This window comes from Lissotriton vulgaris, chromosome 8 (assembly GCF_964263255.1).
Source record: "Lissotriton vulgaris chromosome 8, aLisVul1.2, whole genome shotgun sequence".
Taxonomy (NCBI): Eukaryota; Metazoa; Chordata; class Amphibia; order Caudata; family Salamandridae; genus Lissotriton; species Lissotriton vulgaris.
In genome coordinates this window covers 1373467482-1373485610 of record NC_141696.1, presented here as the reverse complement: position 1 = coordinate 1373485610, position 18129 = coordinate 1373467482, and the positions used below count along the sequence as shown (strand labels likewise).

The following is an 18129-nucleotide window of genomic DNA, read 5'->3' as shown; positions in this document are numbered from 1 at the left end:
AACAAAGCAGTGAGAAAGAACCCTGCAAAGCGAAACGTAGACCCTTCCCCAAGTGCAACCAACAAGGGAAGAATATCTCAACAGACCAATATAGACTTATTACCAAGTATAACTGTGCCGTTCAGCAAGGACGGAGCACAGAGAGAACAACAATCCACTGCAGGAAGGTATGAAAGACTGGCACTTCCCCTATAATAATGGAGGTGTGAAACAGAGCGGCCTTAAGTAAATACTATTTTCTCGCTACAGCTGCAAAAGATAAGACACTTAAGGCAGTTTTGAAACATATCTTTATGGAACCCGGGAATCCTTGGTCAGCCACCCTTACCGCGGCAAAAGTTCGCCTCAACCTGGCCACTGAGCTTTGGGACCCCGAACTAGTTAACTACACGGCGATCAAAAACGCAATTAAGAAACAAGTTCGGGTTCACTCCCGCGAATTGGATTTGGAGTCATTAGCGATAAGAGACCTGCACGAGACCCTATGCCTGCCGCACACTGTGTATAATCCTAAACACCATCTCACGCAGGCTGTGGGCCACACAGCTCTCCACAAGATTCTAGCCTACAGACTACACCCTCTGCCCCTTAAAGAACTATTTGCCGTTGAATGGGCAGAACTGGGTGTATTGGAATGCAGGCTCTGCAATTACAAACGCGAGTCCCATGCTCATCTGCTACTCTGCTGCCCGGCCCTGCGCGCAGTACGCAGTCTTTACCTTAGGCCCATCTTAAGACAAGCGGGGACCCGCACAGCAAAGGAGGCGGGCCATCAATTATATACACTGTCCACAGTAAAAGACATGGCCTCATTTGGCAAGTTCATTCAAGAGACACGGTCCAAGCTGATGGGCCAGTCAGGGCTTAAATGAATAGAGACTCCGTAGATGCATAGACTATTTTGCTAACACATTTCCTGTTGTCATTTTTTTTAACATTTTTTTTTATACGTTTTAATGTAATGGTTTTGAGTAACCAAACAATAAAGTCATTCATTCATTCATTCATTCGTGCTACTGCCTATGAACTCTATGTTCAGCAACAGAACCTGGCTTCTTGCACTATGATTCAGGGTACCAAGGTAGAATTGTGACCCGTCGCAGATGTCAAAGTCTGCTCTGTATATGGGTCTGCTGTCCAGTTACATTTGATCAATACTGCTATTTATTAATCAAACCAAACATTATAAACCAATTTTGAATGGTACTTGTGTCGGCTATTTTAAATCTATGGGGCCTACTAAGACGAGTCCGTAAAACTGACCTTTTCCTCCTACATTTGTATCATGAATTTTCACAGTCACTGTCCATGATTTGTCTATTTCCAATGTGGTCACCCTGCTCTATTCTCTGTAAACCAGACATTCAGTTTGTAACAATTTGCCTTGCAAATAGCAGTAGTGATCAAGTCATTACAAAGGGACAAGACCACCACATAACTTCTCAAACATCGCATCCTTTTTTTGCACCAGATTTCAGATAGATAAATGGGTTAACTGAAAACGTGACTATAAAAGAAGGGCACTTCATTTGCATTTAACTTGTAATTAGCAACATGGATGAAGTTCCCCAGTACCAACGTCAACTATTAATGGCAGAAATAACAATAAGGAATAAGATACCAATAACGACAGATACCTTGTTAAGAGGAGCACATGTAATGGGTAGTGGGACACAAATAGCATTATTAATGAACTTACCAGGTTTCTTTCCTAAGCTTCCGGTTTTCCCTGCTGTTCCAGAAGCCTGGAATTAACAGAACGAATGAATTAGGAAAGTCGGATACACATGTTGAAGAATGAAAAAGAATCAACGGGTATTAGACACATTCCAAAGAAATATTTTTTCTCTGTTCTTTCATGTTGTATAAAACAAAAGGTAATTGCAAACCCACTTCTGAGGAGTTGTATGAGGCACTTTAGTTAACTCACAAAGACACCGTACACCGGCATGCTGCTACGTCATAGGAAGCGAGAACAGTTGTATTTACGTGGTAAATGGCTGTTACTCCCGAGTGGTCATGGTAAGATGCATAAAGACATCCATTTGAGAATATTACATTTTCTGTGTAGAGGTGTCCATGAAGAGACAAGTCTCAGAGCCATACAGTTTGCATGGGCAAAGAAAGCCCTAAATGACTACTGAAGTAGGATAAGTGAGGCAAACTGGTGGACGTCTATACTGTACAGCTATTGCAGCATAAGAGACTGGAAACTGCAATAGTTCTTGGAGAAGTGGGTTGGTTTTCTCTGGTCCCTGCTTTATTACTCGTGCATGCTGAGCAGACGTTCCCCAGTGTCGTCATTAATTCATTCACAAAACTCACCTTGAACTAACATGCATTGAATGACTCTGGAGGCAGACAACCATATGGAGCAAAGAAACTCAAAGGTTGATTTTCAAACCCTTCAAGTACTTGTCCTCTTTTGGCGAAGACCATAGAAAGTGTTGAGGATACAAAATGTTCTTCTTTGAAAGAGACGCATTGCGTTTGACAAAAATAAACATGAGGAGGAATAGGGGGCTACCGAGAGCCTTCCACAAGTGCTCAATAGAGAACATGAACAGAGAAGGGGATCAGCTAAATGGAAAGGGACCCTACTTATATCATCTATATCAGTACGCAACAAAGAAAAACCCCAGAAAAAATCATGAGGCACCGTTCAAATATACAGTTGTTCAGGTCAAACAAACTACATAGGTGTATTCTGCCAAAAAATCTGTTCTTCCAGCAAGTAGGTACATTTCCAAGACCGACACTAGTACCCAGTAAATTGGAACTATGGCAGTCACCATGCAGCCAAGATAGGATACGAATCGTCAACAAAAAAGGACTCACCAGACCACCCAATGTCAGGATTTGACCAGCCCCATACAGAAAAAATAATTTAACAGCAGACACTTTGAACACTGTGCTTGGACCACAGAGCTTGCAAAAAAATCCATCCATTTTTATAAAAGTATGGCTAATCATTAACCAATCGGCCAGACAACACAACTACGTCTACCTTATTATCCTCTCACACACTGGAGCATTACCACATCCTTGGGATTCTTTGACGCAAACCTCAAATCCCTGAAGTGTGCCTTAAATCGAGTCACATGCATGACTATCAGGCAGTATATACAATTTGAGCCAGTGGTTACTGGTGCAGTCGCCCAGCACTCATTTTGGAGCCGGTGACGCCACTAGCACTTACATTTCCTTATCAGACATTCCCAGACAGCAAGAGAGGGGATAGGGCAAACCGGACAGAAGGAAGAGATGATGGATAAAACGTCACAAGGGAGGAAGCAAGAGTGTGATAAAGTGACAGGAGTGTGCGGATTAAAAAGGCAGGAGGGTTATTCTGTACTTTAAAAGCCTCGGTATTCAGCATGGCACTGTCTTTTGCACAGTGCTTTGGGCACCGGCACTCATTAGGTTACAAATTAGGCACTGCGTGCCTGCGTCACACCGCAATTCTTAGAATACTAGAGATTTCCAACGCACACAAAGAAAAAGAAAAAAACAAGCTCAGCATTCTTTTTCAAGCCCTCAACATTCGTAGTATGCCCACCTCACCCTCATCTGAGGTTGGTGCACATTCCAGTCATCATTCCGAAGAACTCAAGGCATTACTCCCTCCCTTTATCAGCCATCCCAACCACTTAACCCTGTATGTTCAAATGCCTTTGTTCAGCTTGCATCGATTCTGTTCCACCCACACTGCCCGGAAGTTACAGAAATATCCATTCCATTCATGCTTGTTGAACAGGTCTTCTATCGTATGCAATTCCGGACATTTGTTAAGTCTGCAGCTGTTTTGGAGTCGAGTTTCTCGCTATAAATTGAAATATAAATTTAAAAAACTATAAAAAGGACAAGTTAAAAACCTTTGGTAACGCCTCATCGGGTTGAGACATGATCTAGCTGCAGATTCCTTACCTTTGAACTTCCAGGCGTCAGGCTGGATCCAGAAGATTTTTCATAGCAGTACCCCTGAGCGCCGGTAGGTGGTGTCGGTCGACTTCGTGTGACGCCGTCAGTGTAGGAAGGTAGATACCCGACTATGGTTACCCCCAACTTTTTGCCTGGTGTTTTGCTGGTTTTCCGACTTAGTTGACCTGGGGCCCTGCCAATCAGGACCCCAGGCCTACTGCTCTCTCTCTAAAATGGATTCCATGTACCTTAGGTACATTTCCAATTGGGACTGGGCCACCTTATCAGACCCTGTAACTCAGGGCATAGGTGTACCCAGGGCCTACAAGGGGCTGAAGCATGTATTATGCCACCCCTGGATGGCCATCTAAATCTGACACAACTGGCTGCACGACAGCTGGGGCAAGGTGGTGTAATCACCCTTTGCTTTAGATATAGTATACCTATATCTAACCCTAAAATGGACACACAGATTCCTATCAGTCACTCCTATGGCAGGCCTTGACAATCCTGAAGGCAGAGTGCTTGGATTCATGTGAAGTGGTGCTCTGGCATGAGCTGAGCCCGTTTGCAGCTTGCGGAACCAAGTCCTAATAGCTGTTCCATGATAACGCATACCATATACGAAACAAGTTACTTACCTGTAACTTTAGTTCTCCAGTATTGGTAACTTTCATAGATTCCCATTGCTTGTATCATTCCCCGTCGTCGGAATGGGAGCCTCGGTAATAATATATATATATATATTATATACCTAGGTAAATACACCCTAATAGGTGTAAAAAGTAAAAAATTAGGCCTAGGCCTCATATCTTGTAGCCTATTGGCGTCATTATGTAAAAAGACCAAAAAGTCCCCTTAGCAACCAATCAGATCAGCCTCACCCTGTAGAACCTTCCTGAGAAAGCTCAGAGCCTCAGATGTTCGTAGACGTTGCTTTGCCACATAATCACCTAGCCCTAAAGTGAGCTTTCCCAGGGGAGGCGGGTGGGCGCATGGGAATCTATCAAAGTTACCAATACTGGAGAACTAAAGTTACAGGTAAGTAACTTGTTTCTTACTCCAGTATTGGAAGTTTCATAGATTCCCATTGCTTGTATCAGAGTAGATAGCAGTTAGCATACCTCAAACATTTTGTGCCTAGTTACAGAACCATTATAAACTAATGATATCACAAATCATAACAACCATAAATCAGTAACCATAGCATAATAAAACGAAATGTTTGAAAAAACAGGAGGAGGGAAGAAAGGAAAGCTCACCTCTTATTGGAAGAGATTTCTCAGGACTGCTTGTCCAACCGCTGAATCCTCCTTTGCAGCCGCCTCCAGGCAGTAGTGCCTCGTGAATGAGTGAGTACTGCTCCAGGTGGCCGCTCTGCAAATATCCTTTATCGATACTCCAGCAAACAGCGCTGTTGATGCCGAGATGGATCTTGTGGAATGTGCCTTCACCTGTCCTTGCAAAGGCTTGCCTGCCGCCTGGTGGCAGAAACGGATCGCACTTGATATCCATCTAGAAATCCCTTGCTTAGACAATGGAAATCCTTTCCTTGGGGCTCCAAAAGCCACAAACAGCTGGGGTGTTTTCCGAAATCCAGCTGTGCGTTGTAGATAGAATTTCAAACATCTCTGAGCGTCCAGAGAATGAAGTGTCCTCTCAGCTTGAGTTGAAGGCCGAGGAAAAAAGGAATTCAGAACCACCGGTTCATTAAGATGAAAGTCTGTCGGTACCTTCGGAATGAACTTGGGGTTCATTCGTAGGATCAATGTGTCATTCTTGAATTGCAAGAAAGGTTCTTTGATAGTTAAAGCCTGAAGTTCTCCAACTCTCCTTGCAGAGGTGAGTGCCAGAAGGAGCGCCACTTTCCATGATAGGAACTTCAGGTCCGCCCTATGTATTGGCTCAAATGGCGATCTCATCAGTTGAGCCAGGACCACATTCAAGTGCCACAGCACTGTTTTATTACTCTTGCTGATAATAGAGAAGGGCCCGATCTTGTTCTTCTATACCTGGAAATAGCTGCCAATTGGACCTTGATGGAAGCATGAGCCAGACCTGCCTGTGCCAAAGATAGAATGTATGGCAAGAGTTGATGCGGAGCTGAAGAGAATGGATGCACACCTTCTCTCTGGCACCATAAATAAAACCTCTTCCATTTCGCTCTATATGTCTTATTAGTGCTAGGAGCTCGTGCCTGCGCCAAGATGTTCCTGCATTCTTCTGAAATGTCTAAATCCTTAAACTCTCTGTATTCAGGAGCCAAGCTGTTAATTGAAGCGAGCTCGGGTTCGGGTGGAGAACCTGGCCGTTGTACATTGACAGAAGTGTCTGGTTGGGGTGCAGATGAATGGGCTGCTTCTCCGATAGAAGAAGCAACTCCGTGTACCAGAACTGGCGAGCCCAGGCAGGCGCTATTAGTATCATCCTGCACTTGTCCATCTTGAGCTTCTTGAGGACTCGAGGAATCAGGGGAAATGGCGGAAAGGCGTAAACAAACGCGCCTGACCAAGACATCGAAAGGGCATTCCCCAGTGACCCTCGATGGTGTTCCCTGCTTGCATAACACCAGCATTTCTTGTTCCTTGGTGTTGCAAACAGGTCGATCGCTGGGGTCCCCCAACGGAAGAAGATGTTCTTGACCACTGTGTTGTCCAATTCCCACTCGTGTGAGACTGCCCTTAGGCGGCTTAGTGTATCTGCCTTCGTGTTGCATACTCCTGGAAGGTGTTCTGCCACGAGCGTGATGTTCTGTGAGATCGCCCATTCCCACAGCATCTGGGCTTCCTGAGAAAGCAGTGGCGATCTTGTGCCTCCCTGCTTGTTGACGTAATGCATTGCGGTGGTGTTGTCCGTCCGCACCAGGATTGCTGAATTTGAAATCCTTGGAAGGAAAGCCAACATTGCCAACCGAATAGCCCTTAGTTCCAGAACGTTGATATGTAAGCGACGCTCTTCCGGAGTCCAGTGACCACTGACTTGGAGGTCTTGCATGACCGCTCCCCAACCCTGAAGGGAAGCGTCCGTGGTAATGACGCGCGGAGCCGGTGCCGCCCTGAAACTGAGGCCCACTGTGAGGTGAGATCTTTCCATCCACCATGAAACCGACCTTTTCATCTGTTGGGTAACGGCCACTCTGTCGTCGAACGACCCTTCCACCTGCCTCCACTGAAGATCCAGTTCCTCCTGCAAGGGGCGCATTCGCAGCCTGCAGTGCGGAATCAATTGAATACAGGATGAAATCGATCCTAGAAGAGATTTGTACATCCTGACTGTTATCCAACTTTTCTTCTGCAATCGAGCGGCTGAAGACATGCGTTTCATCTGGCTCTCTTCCGATGGGAAGGCTTTGCACACCTGAGTATCGAGTATTGCTCCCAAAAACTTCACCGTACCTGCCGGTTGAAGAACCGATTTTTCCTTGTTGAGTTGCAAACCCAGATGAATAAAGAGGATTAAGCACGTGTTCACTGCTTCTGATGCCTCCTGGAAGCTTGGTGCCTTTAGCAGCCAGTCGTCGAAGTACGGGAATACTTCCAGCGACTTTCTTCTCAGAAATGCTGCTACCGGGGCCAGCACCTTTGTGAATATCCGAGGAGCGGATTTTAATCCAAATGGGAGCACCATGAACTGGAAGTGACTCTTGCCTACTGTAAAGCGAAGGAAACGTCTGTGAGCTGAATGGATCGGGATATGAAAATAGGCATCTTCCAGGTCTAATGTAGCCATGAAGTCGACTGGATTCAAGAGGCGCAATATGTCCTGGAGTGAAATCATCCGAAAGGACAGCTTCACGAGATAGGTGTTGAGCTCCCTTAAGTCCAGGATGGGACGCCACTTCTGTTTCGTTTTGCGGATCAGAAAAAATCTTGAATAGAAATCTTCTCCTCTTTGTGATAGGGGAACACGTTGGATCGCCCCTTTCTGGAGCATTTGTTGGACTTCCAGTTGCAGAAGGTTTAGATGTTTTGAAGTAGTGGCGTGGGGAGCTCTTGTAGGTGGAAATTCCTGGAATTCTAGTGTATGCCCATGTCGGATGATGTTCAATACCCACTGATCCGATGTTATTTCTTCCCAGCTGCTCAGATGTTGTGATATCCTGCCGCCCACTGGTGGTCCCAGAAGCGGAGGAACAGTTGGCAGAGTCAGGAGGCCGCTATTGACGCTTGCCAGCGTCTTTGCCCTGACGCCCCTGTCGTCCACGAGCGTTCTGACGAGAGAAAGATTGGGATTGTGACTGTCGCTGGTAATATTGATTGCCGTACTGAGGCCTGTACGACTGCGACTGCTGCGAGTACCGTTGCTGCTGATAGCCTCCTCTCGGTGAAGTGAAGCCTCTTCCTCTTGCTCCACGGAACGGTGTCTTTCTATACTGTAGGTTTCCAAGAGCCCTTGCTGTCTCTGTGTCTTTCTTTATTCCCTGTAGGGTCTCATCGACATGTTTCCCAAATAACATGTCCCCATAAAGGCAAATCCAAATAAGTAGTCTTCCTTCACGATCACGGAGGGTTTTCACAGACATCATCCTGCATATTCTACAACCCTCTGCCTTATGGTCAGGGTATAAACAGTATTTACAGTCCTTATGTTTATCCTCAGTATAAAGTCGTTTTTTGCCACAAGTGGCACAAGGCCTGAAAAGGCTCTTCTTTTCCTTATCAGCCATAGAAAAGCTGAAAGAAATCATGTCAAAAAAACTGCTTAAATAGTACCTCAAGTATAAGTTAGAGCAGAGCTCTAAGGAGACTCCCTGTCACCAACGATGCGGTGGAAAATCTGAGGCTCTGAGCTTTCTCAGGAAGGTTCTACAGGGTGAGGGTGATCTGATTGGTTGCTAAGGGGACTTTTGGGTCTTTTTACATAATGACGCCAATAGGCTACAAGATATAATGAGGCCTAGGCCTAATTTTTTACTTTTTACACCTATTAGGGTGTATTTACCTAGGTGTGTGTGTATATATATATATATATATATATATATATATATATATATATATATATATATATATATATATTATTACCGAGGCTCCCATTCCGACGACGGGGAATGATACAAGCAATGGGAATCTATGAAAGTTCCAATACTGGAGTAATCTTAAGTGCATTATAATCCTCGCGGTTAAATGCTATCTCTGGTATTGCTTTATCAAAACATGTCGAGTAAGGTGTCATACGAATTGGAATACTAACCCCTCGCCAATTCTGGCGACGGGGTTAGCATTCCACCCTTCTAGAGGGACACGACATGTATGTAACTGTGAACCCCGGTTAAAGTTAACTGAAGCCTCAGCTCCACAAAATGGATGCTGCCACCACAGACACGAGTCTGACCTCCTGCTGCTGGGAGTCCTTCCAGCGAGGAGAGCTTGGACAATGGGTTTCCTGTCAGGGGCGGTGCTAGCACCATCCCAGACAGGGTTTTGTGTATCCTGGGTAGGCAGGGCTTTACTGGAAGGTGACTGCTGAGTGGCACCCCGGTGCTCACTACGCATCTGCCGGGTAGAACCAGTTCCAGGGGCACACCAGCCCCTGGCCTGGGGAAAGTCCGGCATGGAGAGGGGTGTAACCACCCCCCTTCCTGGTCCCACCCCTAGGGCAGGACCTACTCGCGTACCCACCCCTTTCTTTCTTTCTTTATTTATTTATTGACATTTGTAGAGCGCGGCGAATTCCCGTGTGCGTCTCGGCGCTAATTAAGGGATGGATCAGCAACTGGGGTAAAGAAGATATACAAGGCTATTGGTCAAATAACCACGTCTTTAGCTGTTTGCGAATGTGAACAGGGAGGGACTTGCTCGGATATGTGCAGGAAGGGTGTTCCAGAGTCTAGGGGCGGCAACCAGGAAACGCCTGTCGCCCCAGGTGACTGTTCTAGTGCGAGGCACAGCCAAGAAGTTCTGAATAGAGGAACGAAGAGATCGGGTTGGGACATGATGGAGAAGATTCTGTTTGAGAAAGTGGGGACCTTGATTATTGAGTGACTTGTAAACAATACACAGCGATTTGAATTTGATACGGCTGCGTATCGGGAGCCAATGGAGATCCCTAATGATGATTGTAACTGGTGCGAACTTGGGGATCCCAGCCAGCATTCGTGCGGCTGCATTTTGGATTGACTGCATCTTATTTGTCACTCGGACTTGGGCATTTAAGAATAGAGCGTTACAATAGTCCAAGGAGGACAGGACTAGTGAGCTGACCAGTGTTTTCCCGGCCGTGTTCGGTAGGAAAGGTAGTATTTTCCTAATCATTCTCAATTTCATATGAGCTGAAGCCGCAGTTTTATTCGCATGTGCCATAAAATTGAGGCCAGCATCGAAGATGACGCCTAGATTTCTCACTTTGCTAGCTGGACTCGGCGGGGGACCGAAAGATGGTGGCCACCAGACAGGTGACCAGCCCGGGGAGAGGTGACCGAAGATGACCACTCCAGTTTTTTCTGAATTGAGTTTCAGACAATTCGTGGCCATCCAGTCACCTTTAGGATAAAGGCAGGAGCGGGGACCCTTCCAAATTAGATCATCTTTGGAATCAAGACACGACTTTCTACGAAAGGACTTCAAGATTTCTTCTTCAAGATTCTCCCTTGTGACTAAGGAGTAGTCACCCTGCATCCGCAGGCACCATCTCAAGAACACTGCGGTCTGCTGCAAGTCCTTCCTCCGGAATCCGACTGCCCAGCTCGACGAGAACCGGCTTCCCTGGCACCTCTGACCTCTACCCACCTCTACAGCTAAGCTGAGAACCGTGGGTGCGACGAGACCTCGAGGGACTGGCCATCTTCAAGACTGCACAACTTCTTTCCAGCACGACCGCCGAGGGATCCTCTGGTGAGTGCTTTGGGGTCCGAGAAGCCCCGACCCTGAGCAGCTCCAGCACTGAAGACCAGCCTACCAGCATCTCCACGATCTGCGTGGGGCCCTTCTGCTTTTTGCTGCTCACCGTGTTGTTTGGCTACTAGCCCGCTGGCTTGTGGCCTTCTTAACGACGCCCGACGACATCACTGCTGCTGGTCTGGTTGCTCCAGACTGGCCCTTGCTCCCTTCCAAAAGAGGAGCACCAGGACCCTCCTGGTCCACTCCAGACGCCATTTTGAGTCCACCGCGTGGGCTTGAATTAGCCAAGACTTGTTGCCCCAATCCTGGGTCCAGCGACGTCGACAGCTTCATCCATCGTGGGACAGCTCGCTCCTCCATCCTGGTCGCCGACAACGCCTCCTGGTCCGTGAGATCTGCAGAGCACAGCGTCGCCCACTCACCTAGTCGAGGTGACTACCATCCGGTGCCCTCCTGGTGCCACCTGACTACTGGCTAGTAGTCACGAACTTGGTCCCCTCTGCTTTCAGGTGTCATCCATCTATGATCCAGGCTTGGATCACTCGAACAATCTTCACTGGTCGCCTGCCAGCAACTTCCTTCTTCAGGCTCCTGGTCTGTCAATGAGGATTCCCGACGTCTTTTGAGACATATGCAGCTGCAGCCCCTGGGCTAGGTAACTTCGGCATTTCGGTGCCCCAGCATAGCCTCACTATCCAAGGGTCAGGATCCACTTTCGTTTTTCTCCTACCAGGTCGGGTTCGCCCGAGAACACTAACTTCGTGAAATCTAGCTACCATAGACTTTGTCCCGCATCAGAGTGCACACTCTGCACCCGAGTCCCCTAGGCCTCCTACTAGTAATCTGAAGGTTCAGTAACGTAGTCCTAGCGATTCCAAAGCCTATTAGTACAGTACTTACCTGCTAGTAATTTCGCATTCCACTTCCATAGTATATGGTTTTCCGTGCCCCTCGGGCATTTGTGTAAATTGTGCTAACTTAAGTATTTTTGTAAGAGTTTTGTTGTGTGCTTAGTACCCTGTCCTCATAAAGAGTACAGGGCTGTTGTGATTCTAATAAATACACTGTTTATTTTCATAACACTTGTGTGGTGTCCTTTCACTTGGTGTTCAAGGGGTATATGTGATGGTATAACAGCTGGCTTAACACGCCCTCTAGAGTTTAGCCCGAAGACTGCTCGTATCCACGCTACTAGGATAGCTGGTCTATAAGGTTGACTTACAACCAATCACCATAAGGGTTGTTTGGACTGATACAAAGTGCTCACTAGAATAGTGAACATTATATATCAGGCCAACTTCTCACAGTCAGCGTCTTGTTCGTCGTCGTTGTGACGTCAGTGTCGTCAATATAACCGTAACTTCGGCGCGTTGACATGAAGAGACTGCCTATGGTGTGTTAAAAAGCGAACTGCTAGGGCCCTGCAGGGGAACATCCCTGACACTTAAAGTCAATTCTGTAGTGCGGGGAGGATGGGTGGGTTTGTAAAGAATCTGCAGCTAGATCATGTCTCTACCAGATGCACAGATTACTTACCTTCGGTAACAATATATCTGTAAGAAACAGTAGTTAGTATTCGATTCCTTACCATAGAATATCCCCAGGCGTCAAACTGGATTCGGAAACTTTTGCGTAGCAGTACCCTTGCGCGTCGGTAGACGTCCTCCTGCGGCTCCGCGCCCGTTGTTGGCGTCGTTGGTGCCGGGATGACGTCGCCGGAGTACTTAGACGCCGCCCTTGCACGCTGACATCAGTTCTTATACACACCTTTTCCGCACCAGAAACGCAAAGCCATAATACAAACCAACACTGGTGCCATGAAACTAGGGCCCTTAAAGGGGATGACCTTAACCCTAGATATCGGTTCGCAGAATGGGGAGGATGGGTGGGACGGTAAGGAATCTAATACTAACTACTGTTTCTTACAGATATATTGTTACCGAAGTTAAGTAACTTGTGCATCTGAAAGAAACAGGTTAGTATTAGATTCCTTACCTTAGAATAGATACCCCAACAATACCAACCCCGGTGGTGGGTCTGCGAACCAATAATCACACCAGAAAGTCCTGGAGAACGGAACAGCCAAAGAAGCCATCTCTCCGGACTTGGCTGTCCAGGCAGCAGTGTCTTGCGAACGTGTGCAGCGAGGCCCACTGAGCTGCCTGACAGATGTCCTGCAAGGGGACGCCCCGACCCAGGGCAGTAGTAGCTGCCGTGGCCAGAGTGGAATGGGCCCTCAGCCCAACAGGAGGCTCCTTTTTAGCCAAAGAATAGCACCCTTTGATGCACAAGACGACCCAACGAGAGATGGTTCGTTTGTGCAACACCCAACCTTTCTTAGCGTCCACGTACCCAACAAAAAGTTGGTCATCCACCCGGACCTGGCGTGTGAGATCAAGATAGAATGAGAGCGCACGCTTTGGGTCCAGACGGTGGAGCCTCTCTTCATCTTTAGAGGGATGCAGAGGCGGAAAGAAGGTGGGCAAGGTGATGGACTGCCCGATGTGGAAGGCAGTTACTACCTTGGGCAGGAAAGAGGGTCGCGTCCGCAACACAACTTTGTCTGGATGGACATAGAGGAAGGGAGGTTTAGAGGAAAGAGCCTGGAGCTCACTCACTCTCCTGGCAGAGGTGATGGCAACCAGGAATGTTGTCTTGAGAGTAAGGAGATGAAGAGGACAGTTATGAAGTGGCTCGAAGGGAGCGCACATCAGATAGGTCAGAACAAGGTTCAAGTCCCACTGAGGCATCACGAAAGGAACAGGAGGAAACATATGAGTGATGCACCAGCGCTGCGAGGCCTCAGGGTAGTCTATGCGCTATATAAATATAATTTTCATTTCATGCCCTTCAAAAACCTATTTACAACTGGGGACTTGAACAAAGAGGGCTGATCAGGGAGCCTTAAGAAGGCGGAAATGGCAGAAAGGTAGCCTTTTAGAGTGCCAGAGCAGAGCCCTGCTGGGCAAGAGAAAGAAGAAAGAGGAGAAACTCTGAAAGAGGGACAGAAAGGGGATCCACAGCCTTTGCTGTGCACCATGCCACAAATTTGTTCCACCTGCAGGTGTATACCGATTTTGTGGAGGGACGCCTGGCTGCCAGAATCCCATTACAGACTTCAGGAGGCAAGTCAAATGGCCTCAACTGCTGCCGCTCAATCTCCACACATGTAAGTGGAGAGTGGACAGGTTCGGTTGGAGGACCGTTCCGTTCCCTGCTGCTGGGACAGAAGGTCCTCCTGAAGAGGCAGACGAATCGGGGGATCAACAGACATGCTGAGTAGCTCGGGATACCAGTATCTTCGTTCCCAGTCCGGAGCCACTAGGATGACTTGGGCCCGGTCGCGCCTGATCTTCTTCAGCACTCTGGGCAGAAGTGGTATAGGCGGAAAGGCATACAACAGACCGCAGATCCACAAAAAGCGTCTCCGAGTGAGTGCCGCCTTGGAAATTCCAACACGCAGAACTGATGACATTGCGTGTTCTCTTCTGTGGCGAACAGATCTAACCAAGGCTCTCCCCACTGCTGAAAGAGGCCATGCGCCACGTCAGAGTTCAGACGCCATTCGTCGGCACCGATCATGCACAGACGGCTGAGTTCGTCCGCCCTGGCGTTCAGGGAACCTGCCAGGTGTTGAACCACCAGGGTCACACCCTGATGTTCCAGCCACTGCCAGAGGCGCAGAGCCTCCTGACATAGGATCCACGACCCCACCCCGCCCTGTTTGTTACAGTACCACATGGCGGTGGTGTTGTCCGTGAACACCTGCACTACACTCCCCCTGACAGAGGGGAGGAATGCCTTCAGTGCAAGCCGAATCGCCCGCAGCTCCAGTAGGTTGATGTGTAGCCGTGACTCTGCCGGAGACCAGAGGCCTCTGATCTCTGCCTCTCCCATGTGGCCCCCCCAAGCCCTGGAGGGACGCGTCCGTCACAACTACGTGCTCCGTTTGGGGTAGGGAGAGGGATCTGCCGCTGACTTAATCGCGGTCCGTGAGTCACCCCTGCAACTGTCTTGCAGTGCCCTCCGAGATCAAGACATGGTCGGACAAGTTGCCCTGATGCTGGGCCCACTGAAACTTCAGGTCCCACTGCAGAGCCTGCATCTGCCACCTGGCGTGATGCACCAGAAGGATGCAAAAGCCCATCAGCCCCAGAAGCCGCAGCGTCAACCTGACCGAGACTCGGGATAATGGTTGAAATATCGGAATCAGAGCCTGAATGTCCCGAACCCGCTGTTCGGGAGAATAAACCCGAAACTGTGCTGAGTCTAGAACCGCTCCGATGAAGAGGAGCTTCTAAGAGCGACACAGGTGCGACTTCGGCACATTGACGGAGAACCCCAGCAGGTGCAGGAGGTCGGCCGTAGTCTGGAGGTGGCTGACGACTGTTTGGGGCGAGCCTGCTTCAATAACCAGTCGTCGAGGTAGGGGAAGACTGAAACCCCTAATCTGCGCAGATGAGCTGAGACCACCGCCATCACTTTCGTGAACACCCGTGGGGCGCTGGTAAGGCCGAAGGGGAGCACAGTAAACTGAAAGGGCTCATGGCCTACCATGAACCGCAGGTAGCGCAGATTGGCCGGCAGGACGGGGATGTGAAAATAAGCGTCTTGCAAGTCCAAACCTACCATCCAGTCTCCAGGGTCCGGGGCAGCTAAGACCTGAGCCAGTGTCAGCGTCTTGAACTTTTCCTTCCGGAGGAAGCCGTGGACGTTCCGCAGGTCCAAGATAGGGCGTAGGCCCCCTTGCCCTTCTTGGGAACCAGAAAGTAGTGGGAATAACAACCACACCCTACTTCTGGCCCAGGAACGTACTTGATGGCCCTCTTGACCAAGAGGGCCATAACTTCCTCTTGCAGAAGATCCAAGTGATCCCCCGACACGCGGTGGTACTGCGGTGGCATGGCTGGAGGGGTCGCCTTGAAGGGGAGGGAGTAGCCCCTTGCAGCACCCACCTGTCCGAAGTGAAGGTGCGCTAGTGAAGAGGTGATGGCGAACCCTGCCCCCCCCACTGGCGTCGTGTGGGCCGGAAAAGAACGGACTAGGAGGGTTTTGAGGCAGATGCTGCGGGGGTGGATGTGGACTGGCCTCGGTGTTGTCCCTGGGCACCGCCACGGCGGTTACCACGTCCACCACCGCGCTGGATGTTAGTCTGCGGCCCGTGGATGGCAGGACGTGTGGGGGTGCCCCTTCCTAGGCCACGAAAGGAGCGAAAGGCAGCAGGTTGCTGGCGCGGGGCAGACAGGCCCAAGGACTTGGCCATAGCCCTGGAGTCCTTAAAGCGCTCAAGCGCACGGTCTGCCTTGTCCCCCAAGGAGGCGACGTCCATCAAACGGCATGTCCATAAGAGTGTTTTGGACATCAGCTGAAAAGTTGGCGGACCTCAGCCAGGCGTGGCGACGAATCGCCACCGACATTGCCATCGCTGTGCCTAGAGAGTCTGTTGTATCCAGACCACATCGGATGGAGTACCGTGCCGCATCTCGACCCTCAGCAAGGGTCACAATGACCCTCTGGACATTGTGGCAGCACGTCCGCGACCGTGTCCCACAGAGAGTGGGTATAACGGGCCAAGAGGCACGCAGTGTTAACTGACCGCAACCCCAAACTCAGTGAGAACATCTTACCATACTGTTCGTACCTCTTGGATTCCTGATGGGGGGAGCCGTCGGGAATGCGGTCTGGGAGTTAGAGGCCTGTATGACCAGGCTCTTGGGAGTGGGGTGGGTGGACAGGAAGCAAGGGTAGCCCGGAGCCGGGCGGTGGCGTCTGGCCACGTTCCTATCTATAAGGGACCTGTAGCGGGCCTGTACCAGGTGCCCAGAAGAACGTCAGACAAGGCCTCATTAAAGGGCAATAGAGGCTCCGAAGAGCTTGCTTGCGGTTTAAGGACCTCAGTGAGGAGGTTAGTCCTCACGGCCGCGACGGGGAGTTAAAGGGATAAGGCCTTGGCTGCCCGCGTCAACAACACACTATAGGCAGCCGCCTCCTCCGAAACCTCGGTAGGAGGGGAGACAAAACCAGTGTCTGGCGAAGTGTCCAAACCACTGGCATCCCCCAGCTCACCTACCCAGTCCGGATAAGGCTGGCACTCACGTGCCAGAGGGTCCTCAGACCCCTCCCAATCCGCTTCGCCACCCATCTCCTGGTATTCAGGGTCAAATGATGGGGCCGGGTCATAGAAGTAAAAGTCTCATCGGCGTCGAGAGCGGCATCGAGCGGCGCCGGACCAGGATCGAGAGAAGGACCGGGGACGACGTCGTCCTGGGACGGTGCCGGGGGCGACACCCTGGGGTGTCGGAGCCGGCGAGGTCGTAAGGTCGACTGGCGACGACCCGGATCCAGACCGGATCCAGCAGGGCCCTGCGGCGTTGGGACCTAAGTCGCCGACGGCGCCGGGCCGAAGCACCCGACCCGCTTGGGCTTCCAGTCGGGCCGCTTGGCCCGAAGGACCGCGGAACCAGACGGAGGAGTGAGCGACTTCATGGGCCTGAGGAAGGCGTCGATCTCCTCCGGCGACACGTTCTGCCCAGGGACCGCCGGGTATGGAGCAGGCCGCGACGCCCGCGTCGCCGGCGGAGCCGCGTGGGTGGTGTCACCCGAACCACTGGCCGCGTCGCGTGAGCGTCGGGGGGAGTCGAAAGAGCGCTGTTGCTTCTTCGACTTCTTGTGCCTCTTACCTGAGGACTTGGAACTCGAGGAGTGGTGTCGATCCTGCGAGCCGCGATGACTCCTGCCCCGCGACCTGTCCCTCGACCTCCTTCCAGACCGGGACCTCGAGCGGTGCGGGGCCCGGCTTGTCATTGTGGTCGGGTCACAGGAAATGAAGACACCAGCGATGGGGGTCGGTAACCGACATCAGTCGGCTGCAGTCGACGCAGGGTTTAAACCCGGGCATCCCTACCGGCACCGTTGGAGTCGTTAGACTTCGAAAAGTGATCAAAAATGATCAAAAAGTTTAGTTAAAAAATGACTAAGGGAACCACTTTTTCCGGATCGGTGCTTGCTGGCGCGGAAAAAAGAAGAACTGACGTCAGCGCGCGAGGGCGGCGTCTAAGTAATCCGGCGACATCATCCCGGCGCCAATGACACCGACGACGGACGTGGAGCCACAGACGACGCCTACCGACGTGCAAGGGTACTGCTACGCTAAAGTTTCCAGATCCAGTCTGACGCCTGGGGATATTATAAGGTAAGGAATCTAATACTAACCTGTTTCTTTCAGATAAGGAGTTACCAAAGGTAAGTAACTTGTCCATCTGATATGCATCTAGCCGCAGATTCCTTACTTTTGAACAGATACCCAGGCAATACCATCCCCGGAAGAGAAAACTGTGGAACGGTTCAGACCAGAAAATCCTATAAAACAGAG

At 49.9% G+C, this 18129-nt stretch overlaps 1 protein-coding gene across 6 annotated transcripts in view; it reads right to left on the bottom strand.

The window, feature by feature from the left end:
• ITSN1 (intersectin 1) overlaps window positions 1–18129 on the bottom strand; it is a 1645471-nt gene that overhangs the window by 358781 nt on the left and 1268561 nt on the right. For all 6 annotated transcript variants that reach the window (XM_086935345.1, XM_086935347.1, XM_086935346.1 and 3 more), the window contains one exon: window positions 1700–1745. In XM_086935345.1, the coding sequence (XP_086791471.1) occupies window positions 1700–1745 (46 nt within the window). The remainder of the gene's footprint in view (window positions 1–1699; window positions 1746–18129) is intronic.